The 26,676-nt window shown below is 37.3% G+C and overlaps 1 protein-coding gene across 1 annotated transcript; it reads right to left on the reverse strand.

The window, feature by feature from the left end:
- Positions 1-274: 274 nt before the first annotated feature.
- On the reverse strand, positions 275-4,310 carry LOC107818113 (membrane steroid-binding protein 2). The gene is made up of 2 exons (XM_016644051.2): positions 3,880-4,310; positions 275-773 (listed from the first exon to the last, which is right to left on the reverse strand). Exons 1-2 carry the CDS (start codon positions 4,152-4,154, stop codon positions 443-445), a joined length of 606 nt encoding a protein of 201 aa, XP_016499537.1. The 5' UTR covers positions 4,155-4,310; the 3' UTR covers positions 275-442.
- Positions 4,311-26,676: the final 22,366 nt, after the last annotated feature.

The raw sequence follows: 26,676 nt of genomic DNA on the forward strand, positions 1-26,676 counted from the left end.
GCCAGTTACTTTTTGGGCCGGCTATTAGAGAGAGCTACTATTTGAAAAGCAATAGAAATATAGCCACGCTTTTACGTACAGATGGATTAAAACTGTGGCTCGAGTTCCAATGTTGAGCTCCTTTTGCCACCCAGATGAGGAAAAAACCAGAAAGAAGCAAGCACATGCCTCTTAACACATTTAAAGCTGGAAATGTAGTGTTTGATCCAGGAAATAAAACTTGTGCAGGACAATATTGTAACGATATTTCAGAGGATCATAAAACTCCTAGATATGAGGTGATCAATTCTTTAAAATGATTCACTATCTCAAGACATTAGAACTACGCAAAACATACAAGCACATAGTTTAAATGGAGGTCCACCAGAGAAAGCATGAACTACTTACATCACATTTTGTCCTGAATTAAATACTGTACAGGTAGAGCAGCTAGGATCTGCAGTCATAGGTGGCCGGCTTTATGTACTCCATTTACTTCAGCACTTCCACCCTCCTGCATCATATCCGCTTTCGTTGCCTTCAACACTTCTATCCTGCTAGCATTTTCATCTTCTTCCTTTTTGGTTAGTGTTTTCTTCGGAGCAAGCTGCCCCACCCTGGCATACTTCTCAATAAATTTATCTTCCCAGTCTCGCAGAATTTCAAGCTCAGCATCGCTAAGGCCTTCAAGGTTCCCATTAATATCCTGAGGTTTGAATGATAACTGAGCTAAGGCTCGGCTAGCATCTCTTCCAGCAAACATTGCATATGGACCACCAGGACCATAGAACATCCTATTTGCAACAAGCAAAATAACTAAGTAGGTTCTACAAAAAACTAGCGCAAAAGCAGCCTGTGAAAAGTCTATCACTCATATCTAGTGCTATCAAAGATGAAGTTCCAAAGAAGTGCAGCAATGCATCTTGTTAAAAAAAAATGAGCTATAACGATAATTGGAACCTACTGATAGATGCACGTCAGAAAGCAGAAATTTCTCTGAGCTTTATATTTCAGAAGAATCACCTTGATCCCTTTACTAATTATTCTTTCTCCTCAATGTTTGAGGATCTAGTATTTGAAACCATCCATAGATCGCCCAACTTCAAGTTATTTTACACACATTAGAGTGGGTCTTCACCAAAGGGGTTGGCATAGCACTTAATGAAGTGGGTGAAAACCTTAAAGACCACAGTTCCAATCCCAATGAAAACAAAAAATGATAGGTGATTTCTTTCTATCTGCATAAGCCTGTGGGCAAAGCTACATGATACCTGTGTTGGTGGGTGGTAACAGATACCTGGTGAAATAACCGAGCTGCACGCAAGCTAACTCAGACCAATTACGTTGGATGGTTTCCTATACAAAAGTTGCAGAATTTTTAACCATCCTCGATGCATATTTTATACTTGCTAACTAAGACCCAACAAACTCCTGCTACTGCAAAAAGAACAACGCACAAAGCCTTTTCTGGTGTTTGCTGTACACAACATCTTTTAGATACTCTCACTAAATTAATTAAATCAGTAGAAACAGATCACTTGAAGGTTTCTTTCTTTTTCCATAGATAAATGTGACTTGAAGATATCTATGCCATATGCCACACAAATTCTACCAAGCTAAAGTGTTATTAGCCAAAGCACCATAACTAAGGAAATTGGCAGAATATGTCAACGGCCCTCAAACTTGCCAAAAGAATTTCATTTAGATACTTTATCTAAGGGCTTGATTATTGAACACATAATCCATGCTCAAACCGTGCATGTTGAACACGTTTCTGACCATTAACCAAATTATATTGCCGTGTGAGGTTCACACCTAAATCAACCAACCAACTTCTACCACCTCACGGAATACCCGCACTACCCAGACCCGCCAACCGCACATCGCCCACCCCATCCACCCCCATCCAGAAAATTGACTTTTTGCTCCAATGAAATGGCAGTGGTGTCAGGCGAGAGAGGCGAAAAGGGAAGGGTAGATAGTGGTGGTGGTGGAAGTGGTGTCACGGAGAGAAGAGGAAGAATAGAAAGAGTGGAGGGTGGTGGTGGCAGTGGTGGTGGGAAGAGAGGAGGAAGGGGAAGGACGGAGAGTGGTGGTTGCAGTCGTGACGGGGCGAGAGGAGGAAGGGGAAGGACGAAGAGTGATGTCGCAGTGGTGACGGGGAGAGAGGAGGAAGGGAAAGGGTGGAGGGTGGTGATGCTAGTGGCGGTGGAAAGAGAGGAGAAGGAAGGGGAAATGTGGAGGGTGATGGTAACAGTGGTCGCAGAGTGAGGGGAGGAAGGAGAGAAAAAAAGGGGCATCCCGGTGCACTAAGCTCCCTCTATGCACGGGGGCTTTTTTTTTCTTTCCTAAGTAGTTGACTAGTTTACTAATTAATCGTCTAACGACCCGGCCGGTCGTTTTGAGTATTTTAGACCTGATTCCCTATTTATTGCCTCCTCTATGTTGTATTATAGTTATGTGATTTGTCGGGGTGTTTGGTTTCGGGCGAGTTTCGGAGTGGGGTCCGGAGAAGGGCCGGACCACAAGGGTCTATTGTACGCAGCATTATCCTGCATTTTTAAAGGAGAGAAAAAAGATTTTTTTAAAAAAAATTTGACTCTTCACGCTCTCAAAATAGGTGCGTACACGCACTGTGCCACGCGAGTAGCATGTGTTGCACTAGTCACAGTTAGAGCATATATCAGGTGTTCAATAGGTCAGGCCCCTAGATAAGGTGTTTAAATGAAGATTTATGGAAATTTTAAAGGGGGGGGGGGGGGGGTATTCTTCCTAGGAAATTTATCCCAACGGACTGCTCTAGGATAGACTCTGCAATAATCTAGTCTAAAGCAAGGGACCACTCTAGTTACTCTAAAGCTAGTACCTATCTATGTCAGAGCTCCTTTAACAAAAATTACTTGACAGCAGACAAATCATTACCAAATAAAAGAGACAGCAACCAGCTTATGGAGTCCTATTCCTTCAGGCCCCCTGAATTACTTAGTTCTTGTCTTCTGCTACATTATTTTGCCTCAACAGCTTATCCTATAATAACCAGCAAGTCAGCTACTAGTTAAGGGACTGCTACATGTGCATGAGCCACTACACACCCAAAAAACAAAAAGGACACAGCTGCAAAGAGATTGTGTTGAATTTTACATGGCAAGAGTCCATGCAATAGGAATTAAATGTTCTTTAGGCTAATTAGACTTGGTAACTGGTTGAATTGCCTAGTGACAAGAGACCTATTGGGGTGCAACAAGGTTTTAAAAATAAAGCACAAATCTTATGGGTCAATTTAGAGATGTAAATCTAGCTTAGTAGTTAAGGCTGACATCCAAAGAGATGATTTTCAGTACATAAAAAAAAATCACCTATAGTACAAATGATTACTATCAAGTGCAGTATTGCAGTTACACGCAAAATACCTTGTCCTATGAAGTATACTCCCAGGTCGGCTGTTTTTCACCCTTTTTAGTTTGCAAATTAATTTTGATGTGCTTTAGCAAGTCTTAACCCAATGGTATGCAAAGCTATGCACCTTTTTTGCTTTCTAATGATTACTCTTCATTGAAAAAATGACTCCTCTCTCTTATAAAGAAGAATGACCAGGGTGTTGTGTTATTAGCTATGATGAATAGTTGTTAGCAGGTGGAAATGATCTCTATGCAATATAATCTATGCGGTCCTTCTTACAGTCACCAGTTCAAAATCAAAGATTTAGGTCGATTGAACCATTTTCTGGGTCATGAAATCCTACACGAGGCAGAACTACCGTTTGTTCCCAAATCGAGTCTAGCCCTAGCGCAAATCATCAGATTCAAAAGCCTGGACAAAATCTAATCAAAGTAAATAAACGAAAATCCAACAATTTTTTAGTGTGTGTGTGTGTGTAAAGAGAGATAGAGAGAGACTAACTTGGAGCTAGAGACGTCGTAGATCTGTCCTCTGATAGCAATCAACAATGGCTTTTGTGAATCGGAGCCATTATAAGCTTTAAGCTCCTCTTCCGTCAAGTCGCCGAGGTGGAGAGGCTCTCTTTTGACGGGGACAAAGTCATCGGCAGAGACGAACATACTACAAATCACTTTGTAAGTCACCACCATCATTGCTGCAATTGTGAAGAACGCCGTCGACGATAATCCCGTGTACTCCAAGATCATCTCCGTCATTGCTGTCCATACACTCGCCATTCTTTCTCTTTAGTTTGGTGGGGAAAAGAGGTTACGAGCTCCGGTTGGAGCTGTGCTCTTTGATGGTTTCAGTGCTACCCACCAACCCATGAAAAGGACAAAAGTTACCTACCAAATTGAAAGAACGTCCACCACCACCACCAACAACAAAAGGCAAAATAATTAAAACACACTTGTTATAAAATAAAAACGGTAAAGTAAAGACAAGTATAGAGAGAAATTGTTATATTATTCGAATTCAAACTGATGTACATAATGAACTAAGATCTTTTCTATTTATAGAAGAAAGGAAGTTGTTGTGTAAGCTGCTACTATACCAGATATGGATAATCATCTACTGTGAGCAATATTTATCCATAACGGAGTACTGAAAGGATAAGCTTATTATACCCGATATGGATAATCTTCTACCGGGGTAATGTTTATCCATAACTGAGTACTGAAAGGATAAGCTTATTATACCCGGCATGGATAATCTTCTACCGGGGTAATATTTATCCAAAACCGGGTACCGAAGTGATAAGCTTCTCCAGGAAGCTTATTTCCAATAGAGTACTAAATAGATAAACATATTTACGGTGGAGTCCCATATGGATAAGCTTCTTGAAGAAGCTTATTTACAACGGAGTACTAAATGAACATCCATAATATAATATATTTATAGCACTCCCCCTTGGATGTTCATTAAAAGATAATGTGCCTCATTAAAACCTTACTAGGAAAAACCACGTGGGAAAAAATCTCAGTGAAGGAAAAAGAGTACACATATTTAGTAAGACGCATTGCCAAGTGCCTCAAAAAACCTTATAAGGAAAACCTCATTGGAAAAAACCTTAGTAAGGGAAAAAGAGTGCATCGCGTATTTTACTCCCCCTAATGAAAACTTTGTTTTAAATATTTGAGTCTCCGCATTCCAATCTTGTATACCATCTTCTCAAAAGTTGAAGTTGGCAAAGATTTAGTGAATAAATCTGCTGGATTATCACTTGAACGGATTTGTTGCACATTAATGTCACCACTTTTCTGAAGATCGTGTGTGTAGAATAATTTTGGTGAAATGTGCTTCATTCTATCTCCCTTATAAATCCTCTCTTCAATTGGGCTATGCATGCAACATTGTCTTCGTATAAAATTGTGGGTCTTTTCTCACATTCCAAACCACATTTTTCTCGAATAAAATGAATTATTGATCTCAACCATACGCATTCCCTACTTGCTTCATGAATAGCGATTATCTCAGCGTGATTTGAAGAAGTAGCAACAATAGATTGCTTTGTGGAGCGCCATGATATGATAGTACCTCCATATGTAAATACGTAGCCGGTTTGAGATCGAGCTTTATGGGGATCAAATAAATAACCTGCATCTGCATAACCAACAAGGTCTGCACTATCTTTGTTAGCATAAAAAAAACCCATATCAAGAGTTCCCTTTAAATATCGCAATATATGCTTAATCCCGTTCCAATGTCTCCGTGTAAGAGAAGAACTATATCTTGCTAGTAAATTAACAGAAAATGCTATGTCAGGCCTTGTAGCATTAGCAAGATACATTAGTGCATCAATTGCACTGAGATAGAGTACTTCGGGACCAAGGAGTTCCTCGTCCTTTTCTGGAGGTCAGAACAAATCCTTATTCACTTCAAGTGATCGAACAACCATTGGTGTACTCAATGGGTGCGCTTTGTCCATGTAAAAACGTCTTAAGACCCTTTCTGTATAGGCAGATTGATGGATAAAGATCCTGTTTGCTAAATGTTCAATTTGCAGACCAAGACAAAGTTGTGTCTTTCCAAGATCTTTCATCTCAAATTCTTTCTTAAGATATTCAATTGCCTTTTGGAGCTCTTCTGGAGTTCCAACAAGATTTATGTCATCAACATAAACAGCAAGTATAACAAATTCTGATGCCATTTTCTTTATAAAAATACATGGACAAATAACATCATTTATGTAACATTCTTTCAGCAAATATTCACTAAGGCGATTATACCACATGCGCCCAGATTGCTTTAAACCGTACAAAGATCTTTGTAATTTGATTGAATATATTTCCTGAGATTTTGCTTCAGGCATTTTAAATCCTTCAGGGATTTTCATATAAATTTTATTATCAAGTGAACCGTACAGATAAGCTGTAACTACATCCATTAGATGTATTTTAAGCTTTTCATGTAGTGCTAAACTGATGAGATATCAAAATGTTATGACATCCATAACAGGTGAATATGTTTCATCAAAATCGACTCCAGGTCATTGTGAGAATCCTTGTGCAACAAGGCGAGCTTTGTATCTTTCAACTTCATTTTTATCATTCCTTTTTCGCACAAAAACCCATTTATGACCAACTGGTTTTATACCAACAGGTGTTTGAACTACTGGTCCAAAGACCTCTCTTTTAGCAAGTGACTTTAATTCCGATTGAATTGCCTCTTGCCATTTTGGCCAATCAGATCTTTGTCGACATTCTTCGACAGATCGAGGTTCAAGAGCCTCACTATCTTGCATAATATTAATTGCAACATTATATGCAAAAATATTATCCACCACTATTTCAGATCGATTTAAATTAATCCCATCACCGATCGAACTTATTAAAAGTTCCTCACTCACATGAGCTTCGGGTTCATTGATTTCTTCAGGAATCTCAGAACTAATCAGATTTTGGGTCTCTTCAGGAGATCCTTTCATAGTATCGTTTTGATCATTTGTCGATTTTCTTTTTCGAGGATTTCGATCCTTAGAACCCAAAGGCCTACCACGCTTCAGGCGTGCTTTAGGTTCACTATCTCTCATGCTAGTAGATGGTCCTACTAGGACATCAATTCGGATAGGCACATTCTTTGCTGGGATATGTGACTTAGTTATCCTTTTCAAATCAGTAAATGCGTCTGGCATTTGATTTGCTATATTCTGTAAATGGATGATCTTCTGGACCTCCTGATTACATATAGGTGTATGGGGATCAAAGTGAGATAATGATGAAATTTTCCACACAATTTCTCTTTTGATTTCCTTTTTCTCTCCCCCTAATTGTGGAAAATTTGTTTCATCAAATCGACAATCTGCAATTCGAGCAGTAAATAAATCTCCTGTCAATGGTTCAAGATAGCGAATAATAGAGGGTGATTCAAACCCAACATATATTCCTATCCTTCTTTGTGGTCCCATCTTACTACGTTGTGGTGGTGCTACTGGCACATATACAGCACATCCGAAAATTCGTAGATGGACAATATTTGGTTCATGACCAAAAACTAATTGTGACGGAGAATATTTATTATAATGTGTCGGTCTGAGACGGATAAGTAATGTTGTATGCAAGATAGCATGGCCCCAAGCAGTAGTGGGCAATTTTGTTTTCATAAGTAGTGGTCTTTCTATCAATTGTAAGCGTTTAATAAATGACTCTGCAAGGCCATTTTGAGTATGAACATAAGCTACAAGATGTTCAACTTTTATCTCAATGGATAGACAATAATCATCAAAAACTTGAGATGAGAATTCTCCAGCATTATCAAGGCGAATAGCCTTTATAGGATAATCTGGCCCTTAATCGAATTATTTGGGCTAATTGCTTTGCAAACGCCAGGTTGCGAGATGATAGTAGTCACACATGAGACCATCTTGAAGATGCATCTATTAGGACCATAAAATATCTAAACAACTCACTTGGTGGGTGAATAGGTCCACATATATCCCCATGTATACGCTCTAAAAAGGCAGGGGATTCAATACCAACCTTCATTGGTGATGGTCTAGTGATCATTTTTCCTTGATAACAAGCATCACAAGAAAATTCGTCATTTGTAAGAATCTTCAAGTTCTTTAATGGATGTCCACTCGAATTTTCAGTAATTCGTCTCATCATTATTGACCCGGGATGGCCCAAACGGCGATGCCAAAGCACAAAAGTATTTGAATCCGTAAACTTCTAGTTTACGATAGAGTGTGCTTCAATTGTACTAATTTTTGAATAGTATAAGCCAGAAGATAAAGTTGGTAACTTTTCTACAATGTATTTCTGGCCAGAAATATTCTTTGTAATACAAAGATATTCCCTGTTCATTTCATCTATTGTCTCAACATGATACCCATTTCGGCGGATATCTATAAAACTCAACAAGTTTCTTCGAGACTTGGAGGAGAACAATGCATTGTCTATAATAAGTTTTGTTCCCTTAGACAGAAATATTATGGCTCTTCTAGAGCCTTCAATCAAACTTATATTACCAAAAATTGTTGAAACATTTGCTTTTTCCTTATGCAAATAAGAAAAGTATTTCTGATCGTTGAATATGGCATGAGTTGTTTCACTATCAATAACACAAATATCTTCATGATTTGTCTTTGATCCAAACATAATATGAGGGTTATCCATATTCTTCAAAATAATATAAATAAAATATATTATAGTAAACATCATCATCAAAGCATAATCTTTATTTATGTACAACAATTACATAACCATACTATCTATTACAAACAATAAAAATTAAAATATTTACATTTCTACAGATTCACTACCGATTACATGACTTGTTTCTCCTTCTGGGAGTGCAAAGTAATCAACTACATCCAAATGCATGAAGTCTAAATTATCTTCAGAAATAAAATTTGCTTCAGCATTTTTCTCTGTCTTCTTCAGGGAGTCTTGATAAAGCTCAACCAGGTGCTTTGGCGTATGACATGTACGTGACCAGTGCCCTTTTCCTCCACATCTATAGCATGCATTTTCTGCATTTGGCGCTTGCACCGCTTCATGCTTTTGTTCCTTCTTTTTCCACTCCTGGTGGTGAGGAGACTTCTTTGGTGCATTATTATTACCATGATTGGTATTTCTTCCCCGACCACGGCCATGACCACGACTGGGGCCACGACCTCTTCCACGTTTAGCTTGGTGGAAGTTCGTCTCATTCACTTCAGGGAATGGATAAGAACCAATAGGTCGGCTTTCATGATTTTTCATTAATAGCCCATTATGTTGCTCTGTTATAAGAAGATGTGAGATAAGTTCAGAATACTTTTTAAATCCCATCTCTCGATATTGCTGCCGCAGGAGCATATTCGAGGCATGAAAAGTGGTGAAAGTTTTCTCCAACATATCATGATCAGTAATATTATCACCACATAATTTCAATTGGGAAATAATTCTGAACATAGCAGAATTATACTCACTGATAGATTTAAAATCTTGTAGCCTTAGATGAGTCCAATCATAACGTGCCTGTGGAAGAACGACCATCTTCAGGTGGTCATATCTATCTTTCAAATTATTCCACAGTATGATTGGATCTTTAATAGTGAGATATTCCATTTTCAGGCCCTCATCAAGGTGATGGCGTAGGAATATCATTGCTTTGGCACGGTCTTGATTTGATGCCTGATTTTTATCCTTGATGGTGTCTGCCAGACCCATCGCATCAAGATGAATTTCAGCATCAAGCACCCAAGACATGTAGCTTTTGCCCGATATATCCAGGGCTACAAATTCAAGTTTAGAAAGATTTGACATTATTTAGGAAAAGAAAGTTCTTACCTCTAATACTTTCAAAGTATTTGCTCGAGATGTCAGAGTCTCGTGCTGATAACGTGTTATAAAATAAAGACTGTAAAGTAAAGACAAGTATAGAGAGAAATTGTTATATTATTCGAATTCAAACTGATGTACATAATGAACTAAAATCTCTTTTATTTATAGAAGAAAGGAAGTTGCTGTGTAAGCTGCTACTATACCAGATATGGATAATCTTCTACTGAGAGCAATGTTTATCCATAACGGAGTACTGAAAGGATAAGCTTATTATACCCGATATGGATAATCTTCATAACTGGGTACTGAAAGGATAAGCTTATTATACCCGGTATGGATAATCTTCTACCGAGGGTAATATTTATCCAAAACCGGGTACCGAAGTGATAAGCTTCTTCAGGAAGCTTATTTCCAATAGAGTACTAAATAGATAAACATATTTACGGTGGAGTCCCATATGGATAAGCTTCTTCAAGAAACTTATTTACAACGGAGTACTAAATGAACATCCATAATATAATATATTTATAACAACACTAAATTTAACACGCATTATTAGTTATAGCTTTAAACTATTCATGGTCTTAATTACTCCTCAATTTAACCTTTTGAGAGTCATTACCCTTTGGACGTTGATGTGGCAAAGAATGTGGGTGCGCTCGCCTGCCACGTATATTTTTCCTGTATATGTGGCATTTTTTTGAAAAATAAAATATATTTTTACCTTTTTAAGTATGTTACTTCTTTAGATAATTTTTTCGAATATAATGTATAATAAAACTTAGATAGACGTTCCTTATGTTAATCATGTATTAGACGTTCCTTAGTTATTAACATATCTATTTTCTGTTTGCTAAAAAAACTTAGGTAGAACTACATTATTTAAGCTAATTTTTTTTATTTAGCTAAAACAATAAAGTTTTAATTAATCTTTTTTTGAATTTGACCTGAAAATAAAGATTTATACAATTAAAAAAAATTATTAAAGCATCTAAAAAGTTATAAAAAATACATAATTTGAAATTAATTATTTTGGCTATACTTTTTTATATAGCTCTAAATTATGGCGCTCTAAAAATATTTTTTTTACAGATTTTACTTGAAAAAATAAAAATACACTGTTGAAATAAATAGTCATTGCATCAAAAGAAGAAATAAAAAGAGTACACTCTTTTTATTGTTGAAGAAATTATACACAATTGAAGAAATTGTACACTCTTTTTATTTCTTCTTTTGATGCAATAGCTATTTATTTCAACTGTATATTTTTACTTTTTCAAGTAAAATCTGTATATATATATTTACAGCACCATAATTTAGATCTATATAAATAATTACAGCCAAAATAATTACTTTCAAACTATGTATTTTTAATAACTTTTTAGACGCCTTAAATTTTTTTTTCAATTGTATAAATCTTTATTTTCAAGTCAAATTCAAAAACAAAATTAACTAAAACTTTATTATTTTTAGCCAAATAAAAAATTTTAGCTTAAATAATGTAGTTCTGTCCAAGTTTTATAATACATTGTATTCGAAAAAAAATTATCTAAAGAAGTAACATACTTAAAAAGGTAAAAATATATTTTAAAAAAAAAATGCCACATATATAGGAAAAATCTACGTGGCAGGTGAGTGCACCCACACTCTTTGCCACATCAACGTTCGGGGGGTAATGACTCTCAAAAGGTTAAGTTGAGGGGAATAATTAAGACCACAAATAGTTTAAGGCTGTAACTGATAATCCATGTCAAGTTTAAGGGGGGTTTTAAGGTATTTCTCCACAACAAAACTAATGAATTCCCACAAGTGGGGTACCCCTATCTTGGAAGACAAATAGGCTATTTCCGAAAAATTATCGGTTGAAGAAAAAAAAAAGAAGTAATGTACATCATGCAGTGTATACCTCTATCTTGCTTGTATCATGCAATGTATACCCCTATCTTGCTTGTATCATGCAGTGTATACCTTTTCAGAAGTCTAGGTCCTCTCTAGGTCTTTGTCTCGTTTACTCCAAACTTTTATTCCTCTATTCTCAATTGGGGTTCCCCTACATCTGGACAATCAACATCAGCCATCTTCAAGCCAGAGGCTTCTTCCCTTCTCCCATTATTTTATTCTGCTATTTCTGTCTCTAACATTAAAAATCTCGTACTTACAGTTCTTGACTACACAAATTATATGCTATAGAGAGAGCTTTTCTTGTCCGTCTTCAAAGGCCATGGTGTTTATGGTTTCATTAATGGAAGTATCACTCGTCCTGAGCCTTCTATTTCTCATGATGATGGCACCTCTATTGTCATTTCTACTTTCGAACAACGGGTTTAACTTAACTCTATTGTTCTCTCATGGATTCAAGTAACCATCTCTCAAGAGATTCTTCAAGCTATAATCAAGCCAAAACATACTCTTACTGCCAGAGATGCTTGGCTTCAAATTGAGCGCCTTTTTCGTGACCAAGTTAGTTCCAAAACTCTTCAACCCAAAGTCCAGTTTCATAACCTTAAGAAATGTGATCTTTCAATTAATGACTACGTCCACCGTCTCAAGTCCATTGTGAATGTGTTAACATCCATTGGTAATCATATCCTTGAATCTGATCTTGTTTTACAAATACTTTCTGGTTTACCTTCCGAGTATATGCTCGTAAGTACTTCTATCTCCACTAGCATACCTCTTCCTACCTTTGTTGAAGCCTGTTCCCTTATTTTTCTTCATGAAGCACGGTTGAGCAGTATCTCTCGCCCATGTACAAATAATTTTACTTCTGCCTTTGTGGCTAAGCAACAATCTTCTTCCTCTTATGGTCGCGGACGCAGTAGGCACAACAATGGTTGTTGTTTTTCCAATGGTGGGCATGGTAGAGGTCGAAACAATCAAGGATATGCAAAATCTTTTACTAATATGCCTCAATAATACTCGCCTCATCCCCGTCTTCCTTCTATTTTAGGTCCTTATCCCTTTTCTTATCCCGCTCAATTCCTTCCAACTTCTCAAAACACTCTTCATCGCCAACTTTGCTATCAACCTCACCACACTGCGATTGCCCATTTTTGAGTCTTAAGGCTTTTGTGTCAGATGTTAATTCTAATTGTTCAATTTTGTCTTATGCTTCGCCTCGTGATAATTCTTGGTATATGGATAGTGGAGCTTCCTTTCACATGACTCCAAGTGCATCCATCGCATCATCTGTCCATCCACACAATGACAATGATCATGTAACTGTGGGTAACGACACTCAACTCCTTATTTCTTATACTGGGTATGGTACTCTATCTACACCTCAGTCTATTTTTTCTCTTAATGATATTTTAATTGTTCCTCATCTTTCTACCAATTTACTAAGTGTTCGTAAATTTGTCTCAGATAATAATTGCTCTATTGAATTTGACCCTTTTGGTTTTGATATTAAGGACCTCAAGACGAAGAGTTCCCTTCTTCGCTGCAATAGTTCAGTCCCTCTTTACACTCTCTCGTCACCCTCTTGTGGTCTGGTTGATACATTTCACTCTGCTTTTGCTACCATTCGTGCCTCTCTAAACCTTTAGCATCGCAGACTAGGACATCCAAGCTCGAGAATTTTTTATAGATTAGTTAGGGTCAATAAGTTGTCTTGTTCTTCGTTCCAATGCTTAGATAATTTATGTAATTCTTGTCAACTTGGAAAGCACCACAAGTTACTATTTATGGATTCTTGTTCTTTTTCTTCTTCTCCATTTGAATTAATACATAGTGATCTTTGGACTTCTCTTTTTGCATCCTTTACTAGTTTTAGATATTATATTTTGTTTCATGATTTCACAAAACTTTTATGGGTTTTCCCTCTAAAGCGTAAATCTGATACTTTTACAATATTCAAGCCATTTTATGCCTGTTGACTCAATTTTTGACGAAAATTAAAGCTTTACAATGTGATGGGTTGCTGAGTTTGTAAAGCTTGAAGCATTTTGCTCGTTCCTTAACAATAATGGTATCTTGCTTCGCATTTCATATCCTCACAATCACCAACAAAATGGTAAATCTGAATGCATGCATCGCACCATCTTAAATATGGTTCGTTCTCTATTATTTCAAGCCTCACTTCCATCACAATTTTGGTTGAAGCACTACATACTGTTGTTCACCTCTTAAACATTCTTCCTTCTTCTAAACTTAATTTTAGGATGCCGTTCGAAATTCTCTTTGGCAAGTTTGCTACATACTATCACTTACGTGTCTTTGGTTGTTCTTGTTACCCAAACTTACGTGATTATTCATCGTATCAGTTGAGTCCTCGATCCAAACACTACATATTTCTCGATTACCCCGCTAACTATAAGGGATATAGGTGCTTCGATCCTTCAAGTAACGGGGTGTATATCTCCAGACATGTTACATTCGATGAGGACTCTTTTCCTTATCCTCATATTCTCTCCTTATCCTCCCGTGAATCTAGTTCGATTAATCTCTATAAGCCTCCTTCTGTACTTGAAATTCAACCACCTCTCCCTTCCTCATTATCTCTAATTTTTAAACATGGAAAAATTCATCATTCAAACCTGTTACGACATATTCTACCTCAACACATACAAAATTCTAGCGCTATAGAGGCCTATCCAATTTCATATACACCTCATACTTTCTTGCACCAGCTAGGTTATACTATTTTTCAAAACCAATCTCCTAATTTCTCTCCACTTCTACTATCACGTTATCAACCAACTTCAAGTAAAATAAAATCTCACATGTTGACTCCTCCTCAATCCTCAACTTCAGTCCTCAATCATGACTTATATGTATCATCTCAATTACCTCATTTTGAGCAAATACATATGGATGCTGCCAATTCATCTGTAATGACCCGACCGGTCGTTTTGAGCATTTGCACATCACTTGATGGTTTGAGGGCATGAGTAGATCTGTATAATGTATTATGACTTGGATGTATCATTGGTTTTGGTTTTTGGATAACTTACTGCCAAGTTTGACTTTTGTGTTTTTGACCCCAGATCAGAGTTTTTATGGTTCCTTTAAGTCTGGATGGTGATTTTAAACTTGGGCGTATGCCCGGATTTGCACTCGAAAGTTTCTAGAAGATTTCAGTACTATTTGGCGAAAGTTAGAAATTTGAAGGTTTGGAATATTCGTAAGTTTGATCGAGAGTTGACTTTGATGGTAGCGGGTCCGAATCATTGTTTTGGGAATTGGAATAGTTTTGTTATGTTATTTGGAACTTGTGTACAAAATTTGAGGTCATTCCGGGTTGATTTGATATGGTCCGGTATGAGTGTTGAAAGTTGAAAGTTCAAAAGTTCTTCAAGTTAGATTTTGAGGTACGATTCATTGTTTTGATGTTGATATGTGTGATTTGAGGCCTCGAATAGGTTTATGTTGTATTTTAAAACTTTTTGGTATATTCAGATGGGGTCCCGAGTGGCTCGGGTGAGTTTCAGACGTGGTTCGGTTAATTGAGATGTGAACCAAGTTAGAAATCATATTTAGGCTAAATACTTATTATGTTAGGACCCACTAAGGTCATTTCTGCTATTGAATTATTTGCTTAAATTGCAATTACATACTCAGTCATATTCATTCATTTGCATATCGTATCTCAGTCTCTATTATCATTTGTTGTCACATCATGTTATCATTGTTTAGTTTGATTGGCATGAGATTGTTGAGCCTGAGAGACTGGAGAGATTTAGCTTGAGGGCCGGATTGTGAGTGATATTTTTGGGATCGGGCTGCACGCCGTAGTAGATTTTATTAATTCATTATGGGATCAGGTTGCATGCTACATCAAGTTTTATTGATTCATGATGGGATCGGGCTGCACAACGCGGCAAACCATGTTGGCTTATATTAGCACTTGGGGCAGGATATGTCCTTTCGGAGTCTGACATACTAGCAATGAGCATTGGTACCGTACAATGTTGAGTGACTGAGTGTGCTGACTGATTGAGCATGATGAGTGGGATTGCGAGACAGTGAGATTAAGTACTCTAAGAGTGTGAGTACATGAGTTTATCACTGTGGTGCATACACTTGACATGCATGCTTGGCATGTAGGCTTAGAGATTTACTTTCTTATGCTATACTGTATTGTGACATTCATGACTTCTCATGCACATTGACATAACATCATAGAGATATACTTTCCTCATTCTATCTGATCATGAAATATCTTATTTGTTGTTGAAATTTTTTGGGAAAAATCACATTTTTTCTGATATACTCATATTTTGGTGCTTTCGGTGAAAAAGTTAGGTTTTACTATTATACCCGAAAAGCATGTCTATTTTCCGTAACCGTGAACGAGTTGAGCATTATATCTTTGAGTTATTACTTGTCCCATTATTATTATATTGTTATGAGTTATTCTTAGCTATTGATATTTGGACTTTGACCTTTGTCCAAACTTGTCATTGATTTCAACCTAAGGTTATATTTATTACTTATTGAGTACATGGTTTTGGTTGTACTCATATTACACTTCTATACCTTACGTGCAGAGGAGCCGATGTTGCTGCGTATGGCGGGAGCTGGCAATGAAGATGTACATGCGTTCGGTTATAACTGCCTCTTGTTCTTGGTAGGTTTAGATTTATAAATCTATTTATGTATAACAGATGATGTATTTATTTCATACCGGCTTTGTAAACTCTCAATCTTAGAAGCTCATGATTTGTACTACCAATCCCTGGGATTCTTGTATAAAAGATCAGTTATATCATCATTTGTTTTCTCAGAAAATCTCATTTGAATTGGATTACCTAGCGGGTTGGGTTAGGTGCCATCACGACTAGTTGATTTTTTGGGATTGTGACAAGTTGGTATCAGAGCTCTAGATTCATAGGTTCTACGAGTCATGAGAAAATATCTAGTAGAATCTTACGGATCGGTATAATGACTTCCATGTCTACATTCGAGAGGCTACAGGGCATCTAGGATAAACTTCCCATATTTCTTTCCTTATCGTGCGACATTAACTCATTTTGAATCGTATCTATTTGAATTCCTTCCACTCACTTGCATGCGTATGTGAGCGTTTGGTATTAGTTGTGCTTCAATGACTTGCGATTCCATGAATGAGGTGCGAGATGTGTTTTCTGTGTTTTGGTGATGGGCCAGTCTGGAGGACTTGAGCCTAGGTTTAGACCACATCTTAGGCTCGGTAATTTTAGTTGTGTGAGTATGTGCTTTTGGACTTATATGTCTAGTAGTGTCCCTATGAGTGAAATTTATGGCTCGATGAGTGGTTGGATGGCTATATGGAGAGTATGATGTGACCGCGGGATGTGTTTAGATGGTTTGAATGTGACAAGAAGAGTTTTCTTGAGATGTGAAAAGGACTATTAGGTGTTTGATTTCTGTCTTGATGTGTTGTATAGTCTTGAGTTATGAGTGTGTTGAGGGATCTTTCATGTTTTCCAATTATGGGATGAAGTAGATTCCTATGTTTTGTTGATGAGTTCAGACTCAGGAAGATTTAGTGATTGCATGATGGTTGTGGCCATGGTAGGGCGTATTGAAATGCCAAGTTGAGGCTAAGCAGGTAGGTTATCTCATACATGGTGGTCTACGGATGTGTGATCTTTATTATATTGTGTGAAGAGTTTCTTTCTACCAGTGGGTTATATGTGTTGCGATGTGAGTTTGGATCGGTTGAGAAAGTTGACTTGACTATCACGAGAATGAGTGCGAGCCTAGCAGATGATTTGAGGTATTTTATGGTTTGTGTTGCATGAGCTTATGAAGGATTTAGTTGAATTTCAATGCGGAATTATGGCAGTAATAGAGTATGGGTATTGTGAGTTGTCAGATATTTGTTCTATGGCTTTGGGCCGAGTGGGGGAGTCTGTTATCAGTGATCTAATTGCACAGTTATATGTTGGACTGATTTCGGTTTGAGGCATACTTGTGAAAAATTCATGACATGAAGAAGATGATTTTGAAGATGAGTTGAGTAAGGAATTTCTGGATACATGATGTATTACACCTTATGGATATATGGAAGTCTTGGGAATGGTTTACGGTTGTTGTTCGTGATGGATGTAATGTACTAAAAAAGGGATTCACTCGGTTGCTTAAGGGTATAGATTACTTCTTTGGGTGTTGTGTGCTAATGAAGCACAGATCGTTCGGCTTGTTTGGGCGGTGCATTTGAGATTTGAATAGGATGAATGACTCTCGAGAAGGTTCTAAAGAGTTTAAGATTCATATGTGGCATTTGAGGATTTTCCATATTTGTATATGGCTAAGATCTGAGATTTGAATTGGATGGCGTTGGTACTTGCGGTATTTCTGTATCATTATAGATTCTATATTTCAGTATCAGAGAGATTAAGGAAACGAATTTAAATTCACATAATTTCTCTTTAGAGTGGGTATCTCAAGTGCGGCATTTTGGGTGCTTACGAGGGAATACAGTAGTTTATAGGCTTCAGGGCGACATGGTTTAATGCTAGGATCTCTTGTGGTAAGATTTCATTAAGGATCGTTGTGTGCTGGAAAGGAAAAGTATTAACTTGAAGGCAATTTGAAAGGGACTTGGAGAAATAGAACACCTTAGTGGTAGATCGGATCTGCATGGTAACAGGTATAGTAAGTTCTTTTGGTTCTTATAATGTGGTGAGTCTCTACAGGTGTTTTGTGGCAGTACTCTTGATCTTGGTGACATGCGTGACTTGGTTGAGTTAGAGGGATTCAATTTTGATGGCTTGGTTATGTGCATATGGGTTTCGTAGAGTTCTTTATGACTTTTACGGTTTGAGATGGATATTTTCTACCGGCATGAGGAGTATGTTATGTATTGTGATCTTATCCTAGATAGGGTCAAGTGGAAGATTTCCGACTGATCGAGTATGTATTATACTTATGACTTAGAATTGATAATGGGTCTCCTATATTTTCATATGATGGCATGTTAGAGGCGGTACGTCGTGTGGGATTGAGTTTTGCATATACTAGGTTGCGGTTCAATTTGGAGGAGAAGGTCATGAATTTTAGACAGTATGGATGGTCTCAGATGTTTAGATGAATGCTAGTACTATTTGGTATTGCCTGAGAAGGGTGCGCATTTCAGAAGGTGCACTGTGTTTTGACTTACGGATACTTCATTGGTATTGCTGTACTTGCCTGTTGATCGACTGTTGATGTTCAGATTTTGCTATGTGGCACGAAAAAATTATGGAAGTATTTCTCGCGGGATGATTGTGTATGGGAGATGTGTTATTCATTAGAGTGGTGGAGTTAGGATCGGCTATGGTGATTCATGTGCTCTATGGATTTGGAGACTAGGAGTCTCAAAGGCAAATTCTTTCTTAGTTGCGGACTACAACGATATGGCCAAGTTAGCCAGCAGATGGTGTATGTTGCTAGTAGGTTCCAGTGGATCTCTAGAAAGGTTATCCACTCATTTCGGAAGGATCGAAATCAATTTGGAAGTTGTAGGTAAGCCCAGTGAGGATGTGTATTCTACACTGTCAGATTTGTTGACTCATCATTGTTATTAATGAGGGATATTTCATTCGGTTAGAGTTAAGTTTGTTCGTTTTCCAATATGCTCCATGTGTTACTCTTCTATGCTATGATGGGTTGTGATCTGTTGGTTATATGCACACATGATGCAGTTCTGTTTGGGCCTTGTAGCAGAATTTGAGCAAGATGGTTCTTGGGGTGTTAAATGGTTGATTGCGCCTTAGTTATGGTCTTTCCGGTTTGCGATATATTGTGCTATCCGCTCCTCTATAGTTATAGTCATGCACTTCATGTGTTTGTTGTTAATTTGCGTGTGGTTGTTGATTTTGAGCATCATGGTTTGAGGTATTTCATGTGGACTGGTGTTTGGACGGGGTCACGCACTGCAACAACATTATGTTTGGATATGATCCTTTGCATGAGGTTCGTGTCTTTTAGTTTTACTATGTCTGATGGTTTGAGCATCATGGTTTGAGGTATTTCATGTGGACTGGTGTTTGGACGGGGTCACGCACTGCAACAACATTATGTTTGGATATGATCCTTTGCATGAGGTTCGTGTCTTTTAGTTTTACTATGTCTGATGGGTTCATAACATTGTGCTTGTGGTGGTATCTGGTTGAGTTTGCGGGACTGTTCACTCATTTGAGTCATTTTTTCATATTTGAGTACATTTGAATTGTTTCTTATTGGAGCACGGATTGCACGGTTGTGGCTTTAGGTTGTATTAGTGTGGCGTGTCGATCGAATAGTTGTGTTTGATGAGTTATGGTCATTGGACCTAGAATGGGTGCCATCAGATTTGATTGCAGTATATTTGGAAGGATAGTGACACTAATCGGCTTAGAAATTGGCTATGGTTCTTGTTGATAGCCAATTTTGACCCTTTTTTTAAAAAAATTAATTTATTCACGCTTAACAATTTACAATAAATGCTTTAAAGGTATTTTTTTTAGTAATGAATATCTATTTTTATAAATTAATTAAGTATTAGCTTCAAAATTAATTACATAGTACTAATATTGTGTAATTACAAATATATTTACTATTATAAAATAACTTTTGTATGTACATTACATAAGTTTTATAATTTCACAAAATTACTCAATTTCCAAAATTTGGCTACTTTATTAATATTTTAAAATTAGTGCTACAATTTGAAATATGTGTCATTTATAGATAATTAAAATAATTAGTAACATATAGTAATTATAATTTCATCACATTTTATTGAAATTGTTAAGTTTATTTAAATTGATTTTGAAAAGGATTTTATAACTAAAAGGCTACAATTGCAATTCCTTAACCAAGCACAAAGTGGCTATTCTTTAAATTAATCTTGGCCCATATACCAGGCCTAAATCGGAACAACCCAGTCCAAACACCCCATCATTTTCCAACTTGGCAATCCAAGTAACTCTATTTCACACCAATCAGCGTTTGACATATCACCCGTTGATCCCACTCACAAAACAAACACAAGCGATTTGAACCGTTGATTCAAACCATCAACGGTCATATAATTCCCTATTTTCCGTTTAAATTCTCAACCCACGATCATAATTATCTCAACCGTTGGATCACACGTATCCACCGGTCCCTATATTTTCCCAAAATTGATTTTTCTCAATATGTAATGCCTCGATTTATCAGGGCCATTAATCAAATGATCTAACGACCCAGATCTATTCCCCCCATTTTAACTCAGAGACCAACTGGTTTCACACTCCAAACCCTAATTTATTTCATTTCACCTCACCCAGCCACCTTTCTTTCCTTTTCTTCTCTCTTTCTCTCATCTGAGCTAAACCCCATCAATCAACAGACATTGCACAAATTGGTGCAAGGTCGTGAAATCGATCTCAAATCATCTCATCTGTCTACCATATCCCGGATTCCTGCTGAACTTTTGCCCATTTTATCACCAAATCAAATCTCCTAAAATTCGAACCCTAATCTCAGAGATAAAACTTCAAATAGTTACTGATCTTTCAAATCCATGGCATGCATGGCTATTCTTTTTGTTCCTGCACTCTTAGTCCCATTTCGTCTTTTGATTTCAAAACCCTTGTCAAAGAAATCAGACCCCAAAGGTGAAACTTCAAACTCGCCTTTTTCTTTCTCCGTTCTTTCAAATCAAAGTGAGCAGGAGGTGTTAGCTGGCTTCATCATCAATATTCGACATCCATAGGTCAAATGCAATGACCTATGGGTATTAGGGTTTTGACCGATGGTTTCTTGTACCTCAACGTTCAATGATTCACTCCACTCCAGTACTCAGGTAAAATCATTACTATATTCCACCCTCTGTCTTCTGATTTTCACTCGATTAGCTATCATCATCTACCATGCGTCAGTCTCCACCACTAGTTTTGAATTCGTAAAGCCCTAGAGTATTGAATGGCGCTATAAAAATGGGTCTTTAATGTTCTTACCAACATAATCTAACACAACAAACTAGAGCAACCTAAACACTGAACAATCATAAACACTAAGGAATTAGGGTTTTTGATAATTAGGTCTCTTACCGTTTTCCTCTCTTTTACCGAGTTCTTTGCTGGTTCAAGCTTGAAGGTTTTCTGGGATTTTTGAGCAACAAAGGGAATTCATTTGGCCTGCTTCCCTTAAGAAGGTCAGCACCTTTCTTTCCCTTTTCTTTGTTCATCTCTCTAAATTATTTAGACATGTCAATGTTGAGTTCTTTAGATTATAATTATGTCGTATGTGTTTGACAGTTATGTTTTGTTAGTGCAATAATTCTTAATGATTAGCATGTTCTATTATGATTCCTTAAGTGATAAGCGATTAATTGAAAGATAATTATTGATCTTTGTTCTAAGCTTTCTTACAGTCTCCATGCCTAAATCCTTAAATGATTATGTTCAATGTAAATTCATAGCTCTCGGTGATTCATAATAAGCTCACTCCTATTTTATTACACTTCTGTAATTTTTTGAGCTTTGAAAGCTGAGTTTGCTACTTGAGAGTCACTGCTAAATGGAAACTTGAACTTGTTCAAGACTTGTATTCTTGTTCCTTAACCTTAAGTTTGAACTTCTAATGTCCAAATACTTACTTGTTTGCTAGTGTTTGTTAAACTGCCTCTGAGCTATCACTATGGTCTTTATTCTGTTAGGTTATTAATAAACCAATCATGTTCATGCTTCCCCGTCACCAATGACACTGTTATAATGGCCACCTTTGTATATTATTTCCCTGCATTCTATATGTTCATGATTATGTTCATTATAATCCTAACTGATAGTCCACATGTCCATGTCATTTAACTAAGTTGAAAGGAATCTGAGTGTTCAGATGTTTTCTTCTCTATATCTGTACTTGTTAACTCTAAGAGTGATATCCGAGCTGCCATTATGACATTTCCGATGATCATGCCCAACTACTGTATGTACAAGAAAACTATCTTGCTTATATCAAGTTGTTTCCTTCTATGAATCTTTGCTACATATACATTCTGTAAGATTAACTATTTTCCTCTTTTAGTGTAAGTCATGATTTGTTTGGATAAATTCAAATAGTAATTTTTGCATAACTGGGTTTGTTTGTTGTATAATCAGTTGAGATCTTCATACACATGTGCAATACATCCCTGTCCTTAGTCTTTGATTCAACTGTTGATTTTTAAAAAATCTGCATGCATCTATTATTAGCTTATCTCTCATGAAGAAAGGATTTAGATCTACCGTTAAAACCAAATGATATAATTGAAGTAGGTTACTTCATACCTATATGCTGAGCTAGATTCATGTTGAGTTTGAACTTGTTTGATACTATGTTTTTATCTCCTCACTCCACTTGCCTGATCAATTTGATTATGTAATGTGTAAAGTTCCTATACCCGTTTGAGGTCACTACCTCATTTATTCTGCCCATAAGCAGTTGATTGAATGTTTCTAGCCTTTGCTTAATTCTACAACACCATACTTTGTTCCGAATCATGCTCAGTCCTTCTTCCTACTGTTGATCCAAAATTAGATTTGACTCTCAAATCTTGTTGAAGTCCATTTGTTGATATTGTTTGAGCATGATAACTGGCTGACACTGTTAGAAGCATGCGCCTGTTGATACCTTAGGGATACTATGTTTAAATATGTGAGTGTATAATTATGATAAGAATTCAGTCCCATGACCTTAATTATATCTCTGAAACAATTGCTGACTATAACTGTTGGTTTGAATCTATTTTGATGTCTTCAAGGTACCGAGAAATATTGCTAATATATGTTTATGCTATGATTTAGTGATTCATTCCTGCAATGGTGTGATTATGAAACCTCCTTGTATCTATGTATATTCTGAACTTGGTCCCTCTCTTTTTAGGTTTCATTGATATGAAGTCCTGTAGTTAGTATAATAATAATAATATGTATTCTCCTGTGTTATTCTTATTGAGGGGAACATATATATGTTGTAGGTAATACTTTGGTATTTAGTTTGCATTGCAGTGTCCGATCACGGCCCGGTCGGCTAGACCGTCTCATCCGAGACATTACCCTTTTCTATCAATCATCTCACTTCATACTTCTTTCACATCTTTTCAATTCATTGGCACTAGTGGCCACAAATATAAAGTCATTCTTGGCACTTGGCCGTATTTCATAATTCAGGTTCCTTTTTCCACATTCAAACATCATTATCATCATCAACAACAACAAGGCTTTCCATTCAAGACTTTAAATACACATGTGAGCGATTGCAAATCTTAGGCACATAGAGACTTTTCACACAATTTGGCATAACAACCTTCATTCGAACTTGACTTGAAGTCTTAACATTTTAACACATATCTTATACTTTGAACACATCCTCAAATGATAAGATAACATGATAAAAGCATTTGGAATGCATATTGAACATATATTTTTCAACTCAAGCATATTTAGAATAGCCAATTTTATAAAGATCAATTTGGGACTTACACCAATTACATGAATACCGTGGGATTTAATTCTAAGAGAAGAGTTTAGCCAACATGCTTCAATTGAGCTTCCTTAAACTCTAAAATATTCCGAAATTCTTAGCAACTTCAATCTATTTTAGAAATATAACAAATTGAACTAAAATTAGGAAAATGATCATGTTTTTAGCTCATTTGAGCATTTTATCAAACACTAGGTGTGCATTAAGGTTTCAAGGCTCTTTTTAAGGAAGATTCCATCATCCCACAATCCATTCTTTACCATTTTTAGCTCAAAAGTTTCCTACACCCTTTGATAACACATGAGTATACGGTAAAATCAGAGGGTCCGAATTTATGGTCATTATAACGCTTCATAAACACGTCTCCATAGGCTCGAGGTAAGGGTCGAGGTTAAACTCCGAAGGGTTCTCAACGTTCAACCTCAGGGCAATGCAAATCGGTAGTTATGATGGAAAAAGGGAAGTTCCCAAGGCACGTGATTAAGGCTGACCCAGTTTATTAGGTTAACACGAGCTCGTACCATGGCTTTAAATAGTTGTACCAGCCATATATCTTTGTAATAAATGTATTTGTACTATGTTGGAATTCCCTCTCATATATAAAGGGGACCCTTATCATTTTGTAAAGGAACATACAACATTCAATACAAGAACATTCTCTGCTCTCTAACTTAAACACATTCTCCCTTGATTCTATTACTTACATTCATTGCTTACATTTATTGTGTTCCATTAATTGTTCTTCATTTATTATTCATTATTGATCATAAAGATATCTTATTAAAGCTCTTAGAATTGTTAAACCTTCATCGGCCGGTCACAACTTAGCGCTTAGCTCGACCTCGAGGCCCCGTATAGGTCAGCTCGAGGCCCCAAATCCCAGCCACTCGGTTTGTTTAACATATTGCCTTCAAACCCTTGTCTTATTTCTAGTCTCAGACTTAGCATATACTACCTAACAACTAGCATAAAAATAAATCACGTATTTTTAGAACCACAAAATCAAATCTAATTGTAATTACCATTTTTAAGGTAAACAGTTTGGCGCCCACAGTGGGGTTAAAAATAATAGTGATTGTTTTCTTTCTAGTTTACTACATAACGGAAGTTATCTTTCACACTTTTTCTTGTCCAAGAAACTTTGATTTCAGGTCAAAATGTCTAACTCAGTAAACACACATGAAAACAACAGTCTTGAGGACCATGGAGAGAATGGTGTAGCTGTTCCAGGTATTGGTGTACTACCACGAAACCCTGAGGATGCACCAGAACCAATTCCCGTGGACGTGGTCTCACGCAACGCCCAACACATCGACATAAGCTCCCACACCAACAAGAGTATACGCCAAGAAAATCAACAAGAAGACCAAAAAAACCCGGCTCGGGAAGAACAAGAGGTTATCCTTCACATTATCTTCGAGATGTTACAGGCACATCAATTGGCGATTGCTCAACTGCAAAGCCACCAGAAAACCCCAAGCACAACGGCACCGGAAGCATCTCCTCAAGTCGAACAGGTACTAGAAAGGTCAAGAAACAATGAGACAGCAGCCGACCCCACCATCATAAAGATGCTCGAGGACCTCACAAAGAGGATCGAATCGGGTGAAAAGAAGATAGAAGTCAACGAAAAAAGGTAGAGACCTACAATTCAAGGGTCGATCAGATTTCGGGCGCACCCCCGATCCTAAAGGGTGTAGATTCGAAAAGGTTCGTGTAAAAGCCATTCTCACAAAATGCTGCTCCAAAGCCCATCCCGATGAAATTCAGAATGCCCGATCTTCAGAAGTACAACGGAACCTCGGACCCCAACGAGCATATCACTGCTTACACTTGTGCGGTGAAGGGCAACGACCTGAGGGACGACAAGATCGAATCCGTCCTGCTAAAATAGTTCGAAGAAACACTTTCAAAAGGGGCCATGATGTGGTATCACAACCTAGCTCCGAATTCAATAGACTCATTTGCCATGCTGGTAGATTCTTTCATAAAGGCACATGCCAGTGCCATCAAGGTGGCTACAAGGAAATCTGATGTCTTCAAAATCAAATAAAGAGAAAATGAGATGTTGCATGAGTTCGTATCTCACTTTCAAATGGAAATACTGGAATTACCACCAGTCTCCGATGACTGGGTAGTGCAGGCCTTCACCTAAGATTTGAACGAACGAAGCTCGGTGGCTTCGAAGCAGCTGAAGCAGAATTTGGTTGAATATCCCACTGTGACTTTGTCGGATGTCCACAACCGATATCAGTCGAAGATTAGGGTCGAGGACAACCAACTGGGAACCCCTCGGGCTCGGTATATCCAAGCAGTCTCCTTCCAAAGGTGCCAAAGCCAAACAAGGAAAGGTACCAACCATACACCAAAGATAGGAGAAACGCCCTAAGGCGTAACATACCCCGAAGTGATCGAAGGACAGATCGAGGTTAGAATCCTCGGGGACTTGTAAGCAGAGCTGGATTCAACAGACACGTAGGACCGACGGAGGCACCTCGCTTGTCTGAATAAAACTTCAACATTGACGTTTCAAACATCGTATCTACCATCGGTAAAATCAAAGACACCACGTGGGCAAGACCTATACTAT

Source organism: Nicotiana tabacum, chromosome 11 (genome assembly GCF_000715075.1).
Source record: "Nicotiana tabacum cultivar K326 chromosome 11, ASM71507v2, whole genome shotgun sequence".
Classification (NCBI taxonomy): domain Eukaryota; kingdom Viridiplantae; phylum Streptophyta; class Magnoliopsida; order Solanales; family Solanaceae; genus Nicotiana; species Nicotiana tabacum.